The sequence below is a fragment of the Rattus norvegicus genome, chromosome 16, assembly GCF_036323735.1.
Source record: "Rattus norvegicus strain BN/NHsdMcwi chromosome 16, GRCr8, whole genome shotgun sequence".
NCBI lineage: Eukaryota > Metazoa > Chordata > Mammalia > Rodentia > Muridae > Rattus > Rattus norvegicus.
The window spans coordinates 6,638,108-6,654,901 of NC_086034.1; the positions used below are offsets into that span (position 1 = coordinate 6,638,108).

The following is a 16,794-nucleotide window of genomic DNA, read 5'->3' on the forward strand; positions in this document are numbered from 1 at the left end:
CAAGTTCAAGGTCAGTATAGTCGACTTAATGAAACCATATCTCAAAATAAAAAATATGCAGAGGCTGCAGATACAGCTCAGCAATGGAGACTTGCCTTGAAAGAAAGAGGCCCTGGGTTCAATCCCTGGTACCGCAAAAAATTAAAGTTTAAGTCTGTTGTGACGTAGACTAGCGACGAAGCTTTGGATTTCCCAGTGTGCCAAGACTACAGGGGTTTGTAACGTAGCCAGCACGTGGCTAGCCGAAAAATGAAATCCATGGCCACAGAGCCAGAGAGCTGGAAAGGGTGCCCATCAGTTAACACAGGTGCTCCCATTTCACAGACGAGGAAACCAAGTCCATCCATCTCCCATGAGGATGAGTGCCTGGTGCCACGGCAAAGACTGGAAACCCAGCTGCTAGACCAGAACTCCGTTCGTTCTGTCAATTCCAACAGGGATCCTGGAGGCTTCCTCCATACTCCTGAACATGTACCGCCCCCACCCCTGACCCAAAACCATTACAGCACGTGGGCTCCACTCAGAGCCTGCATGTCCTGGCTCTATCTCCACTGACCGTGTGACCTAGCAGGGCCGGCTTACCTCTCAGTACCCCTCATCAACGTCCTCAAGGACTATTATGAGACCACAGTTACCTACACCAACCTTTAACACACACTTAGCTCTCCCTCAATAGCTATTTTTATGTATGTTAGTCAACAGGAGAAGGTGAGGGCAGGACCGGGCCTGGCTAAACACTACATGCCAGAGTATGCCGGCCATTGTGTCAACAGCACCTCATTAAATTACTAACAGCCCTGGCCAGATAGATCTGTCTGTCTGCCTGCTGTCTTCCTTCCTTCCTTCCTTCCTTTTCATCTGAAATTCAGAACAAACAGCTCAGGGCTGAAAAGATGCCTAGAAGGTTAAGAGGTGCAGCTCCAGAGGCCTGAGCTTGTCTCCCCAGACCTTTGTCACAGCTCACAGCCAGCTCTAACTAGTTCTAGAGGATCCAGTATCTCTCTCCTCCTGGCTTCTAGGTCACTCATGTGCATACCGCTCGCCCCCGACATGCTCGCTCACAGATACTTTAAAGTAAGAAGCAGAAGCTGATTAACACACACCTTGAATCCCAGAGCTTGGGAGGCAGAGGCAGGTAGATGGATGGACCTCTGGGAATTCAAGGCCAGTCTGGTCTACACAGGAGTTCTGGGACGGCTGAGGCTATAGAATGAGACCCTATATCAAGAAATAAAGTAAATCAATCCTGACAGGACAGGAACAAAAACAAAACCCCACCCACGTTTCCAATCTACACAATGAAGGTGGTGGGCCTGAGTGGCAAGTGGCACCTGCTTCCCCCAGAAAACCTCTCCCAGGCCGTTTTTGACTCCAAGTTTCACAAGGTCAAGAGCTTAGCTTCTTGGGCAAGCTCCAGCTTGGGAAGTAGGTCCTAATGAATGAACTCAGCACTGGGAGTTTGCGTCTCCAGGACCCAGCAGCCAACAAGGAAAAACCACCAAGTCAGGAGCAGCCTCAGACCTTTGGAAGGGGCCTTCCAGCTTAGCCGGCATCCCCTGCTGTAGACGGTGCTAATTTGTTTCCCCAACAGGCATTGGCCATAGTGTAATTTATTAAATTATTTTTGTTTCTGTTGAATGTGCGTGCGCACGAATGTCGTGGACGGTGTGCGGAGGCTGGAGTATCTAGGAGTCCCTTGTTTCCTACCATGTGGGTCCCACTTAAGCTGTTGGCCTTGGTGGCAAGTGACTTTACCTACAGAGCTGTCTCATAGGCTCAGATAGCACAATCTGTAAGAAATGGCAAAGCAGCAGCAGATTCCCAATGTCGAACCAGTACCCTAGCGCTGCTAAAGCCCGCTTCCCGTCCTGTCATGCAGCTGGCTTGCTTCCAGTTACCGTGAGTACTAACCAAAGTCCTTGTTTTGCTGGCTGGTTAAAAATTAAAGCACCTCTCAAAAACATGGTGAAACATGACTGCTTGTGAAGTCTGCCCCCAAAAGGGAAGCAGAGAGTCGTGGTGTCTCTGAGACCGCCATGAGTATGGGACTTTCTAAACACTACCCAGAATTCTTCAGCACTACTCCTATTAGGAGGACTCTGAAGTTAGGTCTGTCCATGCTTGGATCAAGAAAATAGAGATGCACCACACTGAAAGTTCCAAGGATGAGACAGAAAAAGCCGACAGGTTTCCATGTGGTCATCTTGGGACCAGCACTCTAGGAGATGCCACGCATCCTAAGAAAGTCAGAGAATCTGAGATCACCATATTGGGAAGGTGCTTGCTTGATGCCCTAGTTACAGCCACCAGCTTAACTCCCAGCCAAGGGCCAGCAACCTGTGTCAGGCCCCCGAATGACCACCATGGATGTCATCATACCCTCAGATGACCACATTTCCAGCCACCACCTGACCGCAATTGCAGGAGACTCCTTAAGCAAGGACAGCCCAGCTGAGCCTCACTTCTTCTTCTCCAAATCCTGACCTACAAGCCACGGCTCAAATAAAATGGCTGCTGTCAACTCCAAAGGTGGCAAGTGTTCTTAGGCAGAAATGGTAGCCATAAAAAGCCAGAAAGAACAATACCCATTTCATCTCTTGTCTCAAAACAAAAAAGTCAAAACCCAAGGAGGAGATAGACATTCAACCTGTGGGCTTCAAATCTGTCAAAACCACCTCTGCCTCCTGGCATCAGAAGGGTGGGGTGAACATAGCAAGAAAACCCCATTCATCGTGCTTTGGCTGAGTTTGATGTCAAACAAAGAGAGCAGTCCCTCGAGGTGGGTTTGGGCATAGCGGATATTCCTTTCATTGTCTGCCCACTAGCAGTTCATCATTCCAGTCAGTGCAAACATGAGTATCTCCTAGATAATCCAGCAAAACACAGCAAAGGAAAACTCAGACAATAGAACAAAAATTTTCCATCTTCCTTTGAGGAAATGAAAGGGGCTGATTCACCAAGCTCTCTAAGAGTTGCTTTGCAAATTTCTGTGACGCTCTTGGGTACAATCCATTGGGGGTGGGGGGGAAGCACATCTATTCTTACTGCTAGAAACATTCTGCATGGGCAGAATGAGGAAGTTCAGAGAAGAGGGCTGAGCAAAGACAGCTGGGCTGGCTGCCAAAGACTGAGGTTGGAGGGATGTTTAATATCTCCGGCCAACACACACATAAACTATGTTAAATGTCCCCACAATAAATGCTGAGAAGGGAAAAGAAAAATCACAGTTCAGTGTTAAAGGTTTCAGTCCATGGAGACCAGAGCGCTCTGTCCATCTGACCGTTCTTTTGAGCTGGGGACCGAACCCAGGGCCTTGCGCTCGCTAGGCAAGCGCTCTACCGCTGAGCTAAATCCCCAACCCCCATCTGACTGTTCTTAAAACCACAGAGACAATGCTGAATCTGCCAACTGCCACAGCCTGTCTTCTAGAGACCTCGGAGACAGGGCTGGCGACCTTGGACAAACCTGGGGATACATGGCTGTACCAAGTCAGTCTGTACTGCATAGCCAGCACCTGTGACCAGATGATCCGTCTCAGCCGAGGATCCAAGAATGCCCTGGGGGCAGGGGGGTTGCAGCTTCAAAATGAGACGTTCAAGTTTTTCCTGTATATGGTGTCAATTTCAGGATTAGATGCGCATATCTATATTTTAGACAAAGCCCAGAGTGTATGGTTTGCTATTGTGGCTACAGTGCATAAGCCAGCGCAGGCCTCGAACCTTTTATACAAGACTTGAGCCTACACATGCCCACTTAGAAATGACTCAAGCTAGACATTCTCCTGCACACCTCTTACCCAAGCTTTTGGGAGGCAGAGTCGGGGGGGATCTTGAGTTCCAGGCCAATCTAAGACAGACATGAGACCTATCTCAAGAGACAGAGTGGGGGCGGGGCAAACGAAACAGCTATAATCCTAGCCTGAGCTACATGAGAATGTCTCCAGAGAGACAGAGAGGGGTGGGGGTATTCAGACACTCAAATACAAGCAACGACGAAGATGAACTGTCTAAGTGTCTTGTCTTTTGAGATGTTTTCTATTGCTCTCCATCAGCCACATAGATGAGGGCTCCTGAGCACCTAACATGCCGTTAAGACAGTCTTCATTCTCCCATGAATGACTCCAATGAGCGCATCATGAGGCAGTGACTCACTGAGAAATCCTACTGCCGCATTTTATGTTCTGTTGCTACAGCAGCACTGTGACCAAAAGCAGTTTGGGGAAGAAACTGTTTGCGTCACCTTACAGCTTAGAGCTCATCGTGGAGGGAAACTGAGGCAAGGACTGAGGCAGAGACTTGGAAGAACTCTGCTTTCTACTGGCTCTCTCTCTGTGGTCTGCCCAGCCCGCTTGCTTATGCAGAACCGCTCACACAGGGCAGTAGTACCATCAACCACCAATGACGACTGCTGGCTTGTCATCCTTCCCCCACTGCCCCCGCAGGCCCCTCTGATGGAAGCCGTTCCCCCAGAGCGGGTCCCTCTTCCCAAGCGACTCCAATTTGAGTCAAGTTGACAAAAACTAAGCCAGCACAGCCCCACCAAAATGGGCTTTATTTACAATTAAGGCAGGAACTATCAGTCCCAAGCTTCTCCCAACGGTCTTGATTCTTCCATAGAAATTAATTTCTCTGGCAATAGAAATCATCTCTTTATAATAGGTCCATTTCTTCCTCTGCCTAACGTGATGAAACATAATCATCGGTAATACTTGGAAAAGCACAGAGAAAGAAAGCCACCTGCTTTCTCAGCAGCAGACTCAACCACCGGTAACGTTGGGGTGCGCAGTCTTATTTTGGGGCCATGCTTCTCAGACTACCATGGGAGGTTTGTTCAACTCCATTGTGAACTGACTGTTTCCACAGAACATAATAAAGCGCCCACAAAGTAAAGTACTAAACAGGACTCCCCGAAGCCATCTGTGTTTGCGAGCTTGCCTCGAACGTATCCTCCTGCCCTTACGAGCCTCCCAGTGCAGGCGTGAGTTACCATGCCCGGGTCAGGGCGCTCGCTGTTAATTTCTGTGTCTACTTAGCCCTAACTAGTAGTGATCAGTGCCCATTGTACGATAACTAGTAGTGATCAATCCACACTAGGAATACTGTAAAAAGACCTTTTTCTTCTTATATGCACATTCCTTTACTGTATATACCTTACATTTAGTTTTGTTTTTCTATATGTATGTATGTGTCTTTTTTTTTTTTTTTTTTGGTTCTTTTTTTCAGAGCTGGGGACCGAACCCAGGGCCTTGCGCTTCCTAGGTAAGCGCTCTACCACTGAGCTAAATCCCCATCCCCGTATGTATGTGTCTTGTGAATATAAATTGTTGGGGGGGGGGGTTCTCTCAGAGAACAGAAGAGGGTGTTGATCCCCTGAAAATGGAGTTACAGGTGGCTGTAAGACGACCAGGGTGGGGGCTGGGAACCAACTTTAGTCCTTTAGAGGAGTAGCAAGTGCTCTTAACTGCTGAGCATTCTCTATAGCCCCAACATACACGTCATTACCTAATGTTCCCAAAATATATCAGTCATTTGCCCATGGCCACAGGTCATCCCTTTTTAATTCTAAAGGCCACCCCACAGCTGGGTATACCAGTGCCTGGCTGTGATCCCAGAGTTTGCATGATGGAGACAGGAGGATCTGGAGTTTGAAGATAGCCCAGGCTACATGAGACCCTTTCTTCTATTCCTACCCACACCCACACTCACACCCACACCCACACCCACACACCACAAAAGGCCAAAATGTTAGCACGGGCCAGTCGCGGTAGCCCACACACACAACAGACAGGTTCATCTGAGTCCCAGACCAGCTAGCTACAAATGGCAACTGTCTCCATTTTTAAGATATTAACATATACAAAGACAGGAGTCAACCCCTTCATAAGGGAACAGATTATGGGAAAGGAAAAGAGGACAAAGACAGCCACAACTCTATCAAGGTCACCCTAAGAGCAGTGGGGTGCCCAGAGCCACTTGTTATAGTGATGACACTTGGATTCTATGGTTGATCGGTGGTAGTGGTGGTGGGTGGCGTTCTTTGAAATAGGGTCTTTCTACATAGTCCAGGTTGAACTGATCCCTCTGCTCAGTTACTCAGGAACTGCGCCTACAGACATGACGCCCGCCTGCGTCCATCCAGTATTAGTTTTGCTAACTGAGAAAATGGGGCGTCATAGTTAGGTCATAGATTGTTCTGAGGACTCGATACTGAACAGAATGAAGCACACGGCGGACGCACATGCTGCTGTGTGTCATTAAAGGATCCAAGGAAGACTCAGAAGACACATTCTAGAACGACAGAAAGACTGTCCTGTGATCCCCCACCCTGCTGCAGCCAGCCCCGCCCAGACAGTCAGCAGCAACACTGTTACCACCATCATTTAGGAAACTGAGGCCCAGCACATCATGTGACAATCTATGACCACTCAGCCATAATAGGCCGTTGGTGTTATGCATTTACCCAGCACCCTAAAGCAAACCCCAGGAGGTGAACCCAGGGCTCACTTCTGCTTGCTACACTATTTGTCTCTTTCAGAGAGAAGCTCTCAGGTTGCCCAGGCAGGCCTCAAGCTGGACATGTAGAAGATGATCTTGATATCCTGTCTCCTCCCCATAAGCACTGGGATTAGAGGAATGCACCGCCCACCCACTAAGCTGTCTCTGACACAGCACATGGCCTCAGCACAAAGCAACACTGGTCTAAGGCTGCAAAATTCACCTTGCCTGATCCTGGCCAGTATAAGCCCTCTCTCTGGTTTGTCAACAAGAACCATCTCTCTGACCAAGAAAGGTCAAGGCAGTACCTAGTGGAGGACAACAGAGCCATCATCAGACCCTGTGGCCAGCCTGGCCTAGATGGTCTTCCTTTGACCAGCATCCAGCAGGCCTCAACCCCCCTGCCATCCAAGAACCCAATAAGCCCTCCACCATACATGACCTTCAAAGTAACCTCTCGCCCAGCATCTCCTCTCTCCCCCCAGACCACCTAAGGATCTGAACAAGAATCACCATCATTAACAGTCACAGATGAGCCCGGGGCTTCAAGCTACGAGGTCCCTCAAAGTTATCCAACCTCCTATTTTAACCTGAATCACCTGATGCCCAAGCCATGGTCCTTCCATTCCCTTCTCCAGGGCTCTGGGGCTTCATTAGCTCACAGTTGTCTCACAAACAAAGAAACTGAGGCTCACACCCAAATGACCTGCTCAAGGGTCCCACACTCAGTAAGTGGGGAATATGGAATATATAGACCTGTAATCACAGCTACTTCAGAGACTGAGGCAGGAGGATTGTGGGCTTAAGGCCTAGCTTGGCTACAGAGTGAACTTGAAGCCTGCCTGGGAAACACAGCTCTGTGAAACTCTAACTTGAAATTAAAAAACAAAACAGGCTAGGAGATATAGGTCAGTAACAGAAGGCCAGCCCTGAGCCCTAAGCGCGATTCCAGCATCATACGTCACACACACTGCCCACCAAAGCATCAGGTCCGAGGGGCAGGATAGCAGCAGGCCCCGGGGAGGTTCTACTGAGATGCTCACAACCAGCTAACTGTTAACATGGTCCAGTAACAGGAGCAGACTTCCTTCTAAACCCCTAACCACAAACGGGCAGAGCGCTATTACATGTGTCCCTAGGAAGTTATTAACTCTGTTCTCAAAGTCTCCTCACAAACTGGGGTCTCATCAGAAGCTCCACTGAGGAAAGTGACTGTGGACTGACTTAGGGCATGAGGTCCTTTTGACGGTATTTAGAAATGGAGCCTTTAGAGTACTGAGTTAAATGAGGCTTTATGGATAGGGCCCTGATACATGATGACTGTACTCACAAGAAGAAAATTAGGCAACTATGTGCCTTCTTTCTAGTGAGAAGACAGGCAGAAGCATCCCTGTGCAAGCTGGGAAGACAGCCCAATCTTGGACTTCGAGCCTCCTGCTCTATGAGAAGCTCGGCTTCTGTTGCTGCAGCTAACAATGGAACAAAAGCATTGCCCTGCTTCCCGACAGTCCTCACGCAGGCAGCATCTGTCAGCGTTCTTCTCTGCACTCCAGACCGTTCTGGAGGGTAACTGCAGATGACCCTTTAGGCCTTGCCTTTGATGGTCCCCATCCTGTCAGACCCCCGCCCCCCATGGCTCTCTCGGAACCTCTCTCCTCCATCAGCAGTTCATGCTCCCATCCAAGGGATGGGAGGCTCCTGATTTGTCAACTCCCGCAGCCCCACCACAGCCCCTGGAGTCTCAAACAGGACTCCTGTCTACCCCACTGGATGTGTGGGGGATGGAAAGATATTCATTTCAACGAGATCTCACAGGCAGGCCAGACCCCACCCAGCCCAGCTGACCCACTGGGCCCTGGATTTGGTACGGTTTTTTTTCAGTCAGTTATCTCCTCAGTGTTCTCTATCACTTTCTTCAAAGCACCATGCTGCTTGACAGGACCTTCCTGGCCCAGTGTCCACCACAAACACAGAAGAGAAACTGCCAGGCTGTGACAGCACTGTCCTTTAATAAAAGCATTTTTCTCTTCTGACTTGTGCTGATAAATCCATTAGGGACAGAAGTCAGGCTGTCTGAGCTCCGCCCCCTCCTTCCCCCAGAGTTCCCAAGCTCAAAACACGGCTGTTATTTTCCTTTCTGGTCTTTGTTTTATTAAGTGAAAGGTTTGCTTGCTCCTGGAGGAGGAAGGGTTAGGCCTCATGAGCGCTGGGAGGACCCCAGAGATTTATTTTTTAAGTCGCCTTGCGAGACTGCTCATTCTCAGAGTGAGGAGAGAAGGTAAACATTCACGAGGCAGGCTCCCGTCTCCCAGGAGGGGTAGGAGGGAGGAACCAGCTGTTGATTCCAGCTGAGGACTGATTAGCAGTGCCCGGTTGGCCCCTTCCTGCTCCCTCAGCCAGCCCCAGGAAAGCCTCCTTTCAGAACAAGCAGGAGACAAGCTGAAGACATGTGTCTTAGTCAGGGTCTCTATTCCTGTACAAACGTCGTGACCAAGGAACGCATCGGGGAGGAAAGGGTTTATTTAGCTTACACTTCCACACTGCTGTTCATCACCAAAGGAAGTCAGGGCTGGAACTCAAGCAGGTCAGGAAGCAGGCGCTGGTGCAGAGGGATGTTGCTTACTGGCTTGCTTCCCCGGGCTCCCTCAGCCTGCTCTTATAGAACCCAGGACCACCAGCCCAGGGATGACAAACCCACAATGGGCTGGGCCCTCCCTGCTTGATCGCTCATTGAGAAAATGCCTTACAGCTGGGTCTCATGGAGGCGTTTCCTCAAGGGAGGCTCCTTTCTCTGTGACTACTCCAACTTTCCTCAAGCTGACACACAAAACCAGCCAGTACAACCAATTTTTATAAAGGTTTTTTTGTACATAAATGTATATATACTTACACATAAAACGTGGAATACTGCAAATCTTGGCCCTAATTAGATTCAGAAATTTGTCTAATCTGTTTTAATATTTGAAAAAAGAGGGGACAGCAAACGAGATAGCTGAGCAGCTGAAGGGGCTGCCAAGTCAGGTGACCCAAGTCCCAACCCCAAAACTGCTCACACGATATGAGAATGGACTCTGCACTTAAACACACAGACACACAGACACACACACACATGCACGCATGCACGCACATACGCATGCATGCACATGCACACTCTCTCAAGCTATCCACATAAAAATAATAAAATAGTATTTTTAAAGGGTCAGGCATGGTGGTGTCTACCTTTCATTTCAGGACTGGGGAGGTGGAAGTAGGCAGATCCCTTTGTGATGGGGCCAGCCTGGTCTACAGAGCGAGTTCCCAGATGTCCAAAACTACATAGTGAAAGAACCTATCTCAAAAAAAAAAAAAGTTGCCTTCATTTTGTTTTGTTCTTTTATTTTTAGATAGTAATGTATCCAGGATGTGGTGACACACCCCTGTGATTCTAGCATCTCAGACAGAGAGGAAAGAGTGCCCGTGTTCTGGTTTACTGTTAGATTTTTAAGACAATGCCATGCTGTAGTGGCGCTTAGTGTGTTTCTGTGTGACACATGGCATAAATGGGAGATAAGGTTAGTTCAATGTTAGTCAGCTGATAATATATTGAATTGCTATTGACTTGTTTTGATTTTTTTTATTGGGATGCGTGTAGGGATTGAAACCAGGGTTTACTAGAAAAGTGACCTACCACCTACATGCCTCCCTGGCCCTTTCTAGATGCTTTGAGACAGGGTCTCAGTTAGTTGCTGGGCTAGCCTTGACCGTTCCCTACAATCTTGTGGGTCTCGTTAGCTTCCTGCATCCAACTTCTAAATAGGAGCAGGGATTGTATTTGGGGCTCCCTGCCTGACAGAATAGGTGTCTCTGTTTTTGTTGAGACAGAAGCCAGGACGGCCTTGAACACATGATCTGCCTTCACCTCCCAAGTTCTGAGATTACAAAATGGGCACAAAGTCAAAACCCATAGGCAGCCTCCCAAGTGTTAGGAGTATCGGCCTGAGGTACCATGCTAACATTCTTACCACAGATAGAACACTAATGGTTCCTAGGGAGGGACAGCTAGGTTCTTTTGAGCCTCCAGTCGTATTTCCATGAGCTGGTCAAATGCCTAACCTTTGAAATGTTTATCTATTTATTTCCGACAGGGACATAGTCCAGTTCTTTTGAACTCACAGTGATCCTCCTGTTTCAATATCTCTTGTACATTTTGTTTTTGTATACAGAGTCTCGTGTAGCCCAGGCTGGCCTCAAACTCACCATGTAACTGAGGGAACCTTTGAACTCTGGATCCTTTGGCCTCTACCTTCTTTTTTTTTTTTTTTTTTTTTTTTTGGAGCTGGGGACCGAACCCAGGGCCTTGCGCTCGCTAGGCAAGCGCTCTACCGCTGAGCTAAATCCCCAACCCCTGGCCTCTACCTTCTAAATGTTAGGGTTACAGAAGCAAGCCTGGCTAATGCATCTTTTGACCACACCCCCAGACCCACACCCCTAGCCCCACATCTCCGTTCCCCCTGATCAGAACTTTGCCAGGGTTGCTTTCTTACCGCTTGCTCCCACCCCGTTCCCCCTGATCAGAACTTTGCCAGGGATGCTTTCTTACCGCTTGCTCCCACCCCGGGGTCTACAGCCTGGTGCTCTCCGGTTGTTTGCCAGCTACCCAGTCAGTGAAAATGGAAAGTCTTTAAAGCAAGGTTTAGTCTTTTCCACCCCACACCCTGACACGAAGCCAGAGGCCAGAGCCTCATACACACGCATGTGATTGGGTTCTTGACTCCAGCTGAGTTCGGAAGTACAGTGGGTCACGAAGGGAGTGTGCGCTAAGTGAAAGTCCTGCGCCATTTTGAAGACTTAGCACACAAACACCTGTAGATGCTGGGGTTACAGTGCTGAAGACTGCTTCCCTGAACCATGCGGGGTGGAGGTGGTGTGTGTGTGTGAGTGTGTGTGTGTGTGTGAGTGTGTGTGTGTGTGCGTGTGTGTATGTGTGAGTGTGTGTGAGTGTGTGAGTGTGTGTGCGTGTGAGTGTGTGTGCGCGTGCACGTGTGTGCATGTGTGAGTGTGTGAGTGTGTGTGAGTGTGTGAGTGTGTGTGAGTGTGTGTGCGCGTGCACGTGTGTGCATGTGTGAGTGTGTGTGTGTGAGTGTGTGTGAGAGTGTGAGTGTGTGTGTGCGCGTGCACGTGTGTGTATGTGTGTGTGAGTGTGTGTGAGTGTGAGTGTGTGAGTGTGTGTGCGTGTGTGAGTGTGTGAGTGTGTGTGCGCGTGCACGTATGTGTATGTGTGCGTGTGAGAGTGTGTGTGAGAGTGTGTGTGTGTGTGAGTGTGTGTGTGAGAGAGTGTGTGTGTGTGTGAGTGTGTGTGTGTGTGTGTGTGTGTCCTCAGCTTCCATCCTCAACAGCATCCCGTGTGCCCACCCCTATTCCTGCAGACCCCTCCCCCAAGTCCTGCAGATTGACCTCAAGGCCTTGGGCTTGTCAGTGAGCATTCCTCCTCTGAGCCACACTACCAGCTCCCAAGTTAATTATTTTGTTACACCGAATCCCTGTTGAATTTATTCTACTGGGGATAGTCTGAGTTAAACAAAATACATTACCACTAATTTCCCCTATGTCTTTTGTAATTTTTACGGAGCAACTAGGGAGCTTTTAAATTGCTTCTGTGGCTTATTAATATGTCTCTGGGTCAGTCCAGGTTGTAACCCTACCAGGGGAAGCCACCCAACAACACACCCAGCCAGGCTGCTCTACTCGAACCTCAGCCATACCATGTAGCTGTGAGCCCTTGGCTGTGAACTGACTGCGTTAGGAATTAACCAAAACCCAAGTGGCTGCGTACATCTGTGAGGGACTTTTTTCTAAATTAAATCATATAAAGTGGGAAAACCCACTTTTTAATCCAGACTGCTTTTGAGGTGAGAAGATCCACCTTTAACCTGGACCACACCTTCTGCTGGTAGCCCACAGAAAGGACTTGGAAGGAAGAGGCTTGCTCTCCTGGCCTGCTTGTTCTCACTCCCCCTAGCAAGTCCACTCCTTCACTGACATTAGAGCCTACTTCCTTAGGACTCCAGTGCATTCCTGAAGACCAGCTAAGACATCAAGTTTTGTGGACTGAGCAACTACTGGATTCCTGAACCTGCCATTGGTAAACAGCCATCGTTGGACTGGTTGGACAGTGGCCTTTAAGCCATTCTAATAAACCCCCTTTCTGTATAGAAAGAGAATCATTCTATGAGCTCTGTTCATCTAGAGAAGCCTGACAAACACGCCAGGGCTCCAAATGTGACCCAGAGCCTAGCAGGAAACACCTGTCCGGGGACTTCCTGTGACACACCAAATCTGTGGAATTCGGAAATCAGGGCTAACAAGAGTTTAACAAATGAACCAACCTAACTTCCAGAAGGCAGGTGCCATGAAGCCCAAGTTATGGGGCTATGAGACCACCCTGTTCACACCCAGAATGGTGACCAACAGTGGATAAGTGAGCAGAAAGGACAGAAGAACCATGGTTGGCCGTCTCTCTCAGAAACCTGATCCTTGCCACCCCCAGCTCTCTGCCTCCATGGTCCCTGATTGCCTGCCTGCCTTCCTGCCTGCCTTCCTTCCTTCCTGCCTGCCTTCCTTCCTGCCTGCCTTCCTTCCTTCCTTCCTTCCTTCCTTCCTTCCTTCCTTCCTTCCTTCCATGAGACAGAGTCGTTTGCCTCAAGCTTGCTGCTTGTGACTATGTGACCTCTAACCCCTGATCCTCCTGCCTCTGCCCTGCAGGTGCTGGGACTGCAGGAAAGTGCAGCAGACCTAGTCAGCTGTCCCTGAGTTCTGTGAACCCGGCCTCAAAAGCCCATCGGCCCTGGGCCTCAGTCCAACACTGCAAACATAAACAAGACAAACTTTCTGCTCAAAACAAGAAACAAATTCTTTCCAACTTGTCCATGTACGTTTGGGATGGAGTCTATGGAGTCTGAAAGTAGCTGGGTACAGTGGCGCAGGCCTGTGACCCCAGTGTGTACACGTGAACCCAGAGTTCAAAGCCGTCCTCCACTGTGTACTGGATTTTGAAGTCAGCCAGGACTACATGAGAATGTTTAAAACACACACACACACACACACACACACACACACACACACACACACACAGAGTGAGAGAGAGAGAGAGAGAGAGAGAGAGAGAGAGAGAGAGAGAGAATATTCAATGGGCAAACTCATGGTTTCCAATTGCCCAGTTTCCCCCTAAAATTGGCAGATATTTATTTGTTTGCTTGCTTAGTGCACTAAGAATTTGAGATCCTCAGAGTTTTCAGTTGCCCAACTTCACAGTGAGTTCTCCAATTCCCTACATAGGTGAGAATGGGAGTCCGTGATAGATAAACGCAGAGAAACTTTAGCCCACACTGCCACATATGGATCTGTGACTTCCAAGGCTACACGCTCTCCAAAAGCAGGCTGCGAGTGAACTCCAGCTTAGTATTTTCCTTTCCCTCACACCACACACCCCGGCTCTGAGGGGCCTGGTGCTCTCCGCTTTCTCCTTGGCCCATCCTGCTCCCTCTACTGTAGAAATTGGTTCTCTCTGCAGCTCTCCGAAGTCCCTTAGCCCTGACAGTCACTCACAGGGGTGTGCTCCCATTGGCTGGTAACCCAACCACTAGAAATTGGTAGCTGTGAAGAATCCCAACTTGTTTACAGGAAGGCTGAAACATTCTCAAGTTCAAATCAAGTCTTATCTCCCAAAACTTTTCCCAGCAGGAAGGCCCTTCCCAGCCCAGACATCTTTTTTGTTACCATTAAGATAATTACATTCTGCACACAGACAGTGGCGGGGAATCAGAAAGAGGGGTGAATCATTAGGATGGCTTAAGTCCGAGGGAACCATAGCAGTTCCAAGCACGAGTGGAATAAAGAAAATACCGTGAGACATAAACTACATTGAAGAGTTCGGCTAAGTCGCAATTCTTTTAGCTTTTCTACAGATACAGGAATATTGGGCCTTACGCATTGTTTAATACCCTGCTCAGCCCTTGATTTTGGTCCCAGTGGAGCCTCCATAATGAAAAACAGCACTTGAAATTGGATCCACACGCATCCGCCCACAGCCTGGACTCGGGTGTGTTTTACTGTCCGGCACACGCTGTCGCTCAACATCCAAGCATGGGCCTCCAGCTATTAAAACAAAACTAAGCAGCCCAGGGTCAAAGGTGACTGACACTGCTTCACCCAACAACAGCGCCCCAGCTCTCTGTACCTCAAGTTCAGTCTCCCGTCTGTTGATGTCATCGGTGGATTGATTTAACTTCTCCAGTTCTCCCTAATGAAGAGAGAGAGGGGGAGAGAGAGAGAGAGAGGAGAGAGGTTACCAGGGCTAGCCTTTTGTCTGTAGTGTAACAGTTACATTTCCCTCGAATGATACAAGCCAGTTCATTCTTCCTGAAAACAGCTGAGGATCGGCTAAAATACAAAGCCTCTGCCATTCCTAAAGTCTTTTGTAGACTGCATCCTTTTTTTTTTTTTTTTTTTTTTTGACATCTTTAAGGTCCTACAGGTTTATCTTTCCCTGAAAGGTCATTGTTTTTTTTTTCCAGGTGAACTCACCTGTTACAAACAGTAATTTAGTCAAAACAGCACCCTTTGCTTAGGAAAGAACTTTTCAAGGAAATCAGTACAGAAACATTCCGACACACTGAAACACAAGGCCAGTGCAGCCGGGCCAAAGGCAGACTTCCAACATTAACTCATCATGGCTAGTTTCCTATAAAGAGATGATTTTGTTTTTCTAACCGCACACACATTATTTGCTCTGCCTACCTGGGTGCTGTTGGTTACCTGGCTTTAATCGGACCTCTTTTGAACATTTGCAACTTGACACTTTGTAAGAAGGAGCTGACATGAGGTAACTCATCTCTACTCTGTGAACAAAGGTCTTGCTAACAAAATTCCACACCAAAACCACAAGATTCTGAAATCCAAACCCAGGGTCTGAATTAACAGAATAACCAATGAGAAGGCTATTTCTGATCTTGAGTGTATTAATTTGACAAAATAGTTAATTTAAGCCCAAGCTGGTGAGTTAAAAGCATGTTTGTATTTCTTTATCTGTGCATTTAAAACCAATTATGGGTCCAGAAATTGCAACTATGCTTAATCGCATTTTTTTAAAAAATGATTTATGGAAAGGGTACCAAACAGGTCGTGGAAAGGAATTTGCTTTGTGCTTAGGAAGGTGAAGAGGTTAAGCTGTCACTCCTGGAAATTGTTTTTTAACTCTCTCTCCTGGAAATGGAGGAGCAGAAAGCCGGGCTTCCCTGCTCTCCCTGCCTCCACGCTTTGCGCATCAGCTGTCCCTGGTGGGTGTTCACACTGACCTCACAAGGAAAAGGAGGGTTTTAAACCAGTCTCGGGCCAAGTGCAACACCATGCCAATGGTGACAACGACATCCACCATGTACTGACAATGAACCAAAAGAGGAAGGTGGCCCAGGCCAGGCACCTCTGCCAGGTGAGGGCTGGCGAGGCGCCCCGCACCGGTGCAGTCTACACTACAGGGGCAGGCGACAACCACCTTGCCCTGCTCTCCCACCACGATGTCCGCATCCACGCAGCCAGGGTAACGCTGCGCAGAAGCTCCGAGTCTGTGCAGTGCTCCCAGCGCGGAAAGCCGCGCCGAGGTACCCCGACTCCGCTCGGGGCCCCCGCCCCCTTTTTCCTTTGTTGCAATCTGCTTGAACCGCTGGTCTTGTTGTAGGGACCCTCGGATTGGGCCGAGGGTCCGCAGGGATCCCCGCAATCATCAGGCCGCCTTCACGCGGGCACCGAAGCCTTCCGCGGGGAGACTGAAATGGGGTGCCCCAACCCTTGGTGCAGCTCCTGGATTTAGGCAGCTCCCACCCCGTGATTGCGAACACGCGGGGCTATAAGGCGAGTATCCGCGTAGGCATCGACTTCCACATCAGCCCTGGCGGGGTGCGGCTGTAGGGTCCTGTCACACGCGTCCTACCTGGATCCGGGGGTCCACCTCTTCCTCCTCCTCCAGGCCCTGTTCCATCCTCTCTTCCTCCTCCTCTTTCTCCTCCGCCTCCCGGGCGGGCGGCGGGAGCTCCACCGGCTCCTCAGAGCGGCTCCGTTTCAGCGCCGTGTCCATGCGGGCAGCCAGGTCGCAAAGCGTGCGCAGTGGGACCGGAGCGCGCTGAGGGCGGCCTCGCCGCAACCGGGTAGGACTGGGCGCGCAGCGCTGCCACCCCGGGTGCTCCGCCAGCGGGTGCCGAGTGATGGAGGAAGTGGGCGCGGCTGCCCCCTGTCTGCAGCGGCCTGCAGCACACCTCGGCCGCTTCGC

General features: G+C 49.4%; 1 protein-coding gene across 4 annotated transcripts in view; it reads right to left on the minus strand.

Moving 5' to 3' along the window:
* Sh3bp5 (SH3-domain binding protein 5) overlaps positions 1-16,794 on the minus strand; it is an 86,648-nt gene that overhangs the window by 48,231 nt on the left and 21,623 nt on the right. The window contains exons 1-2 of one of the 4 annotated variants that reach the window (XM_039094171.2): positions 16,459-16,713; positions 14,710-14,772 (exon numbers count right to left, since the gene is read on the minus strand). In XM_039094171.2, the coding sequence (XP_038950099.1) occupies positions 14,710-14,772; positions 16,459-16,602 (207 nt within the window). In that variant the 5' untranslated portion in view covers positions 16,603-16,713. Of the gene's footprint in view, positions 1-9,025; positions 13,654-14,709; positions 14,773-16,458; positions 16,714-16,794 lie in introns of those variants that run through there. The other 3 variants (NM_054011.2, XM_039094174.2, XM_063275046.1) reach the window with 3 other exon arrangements.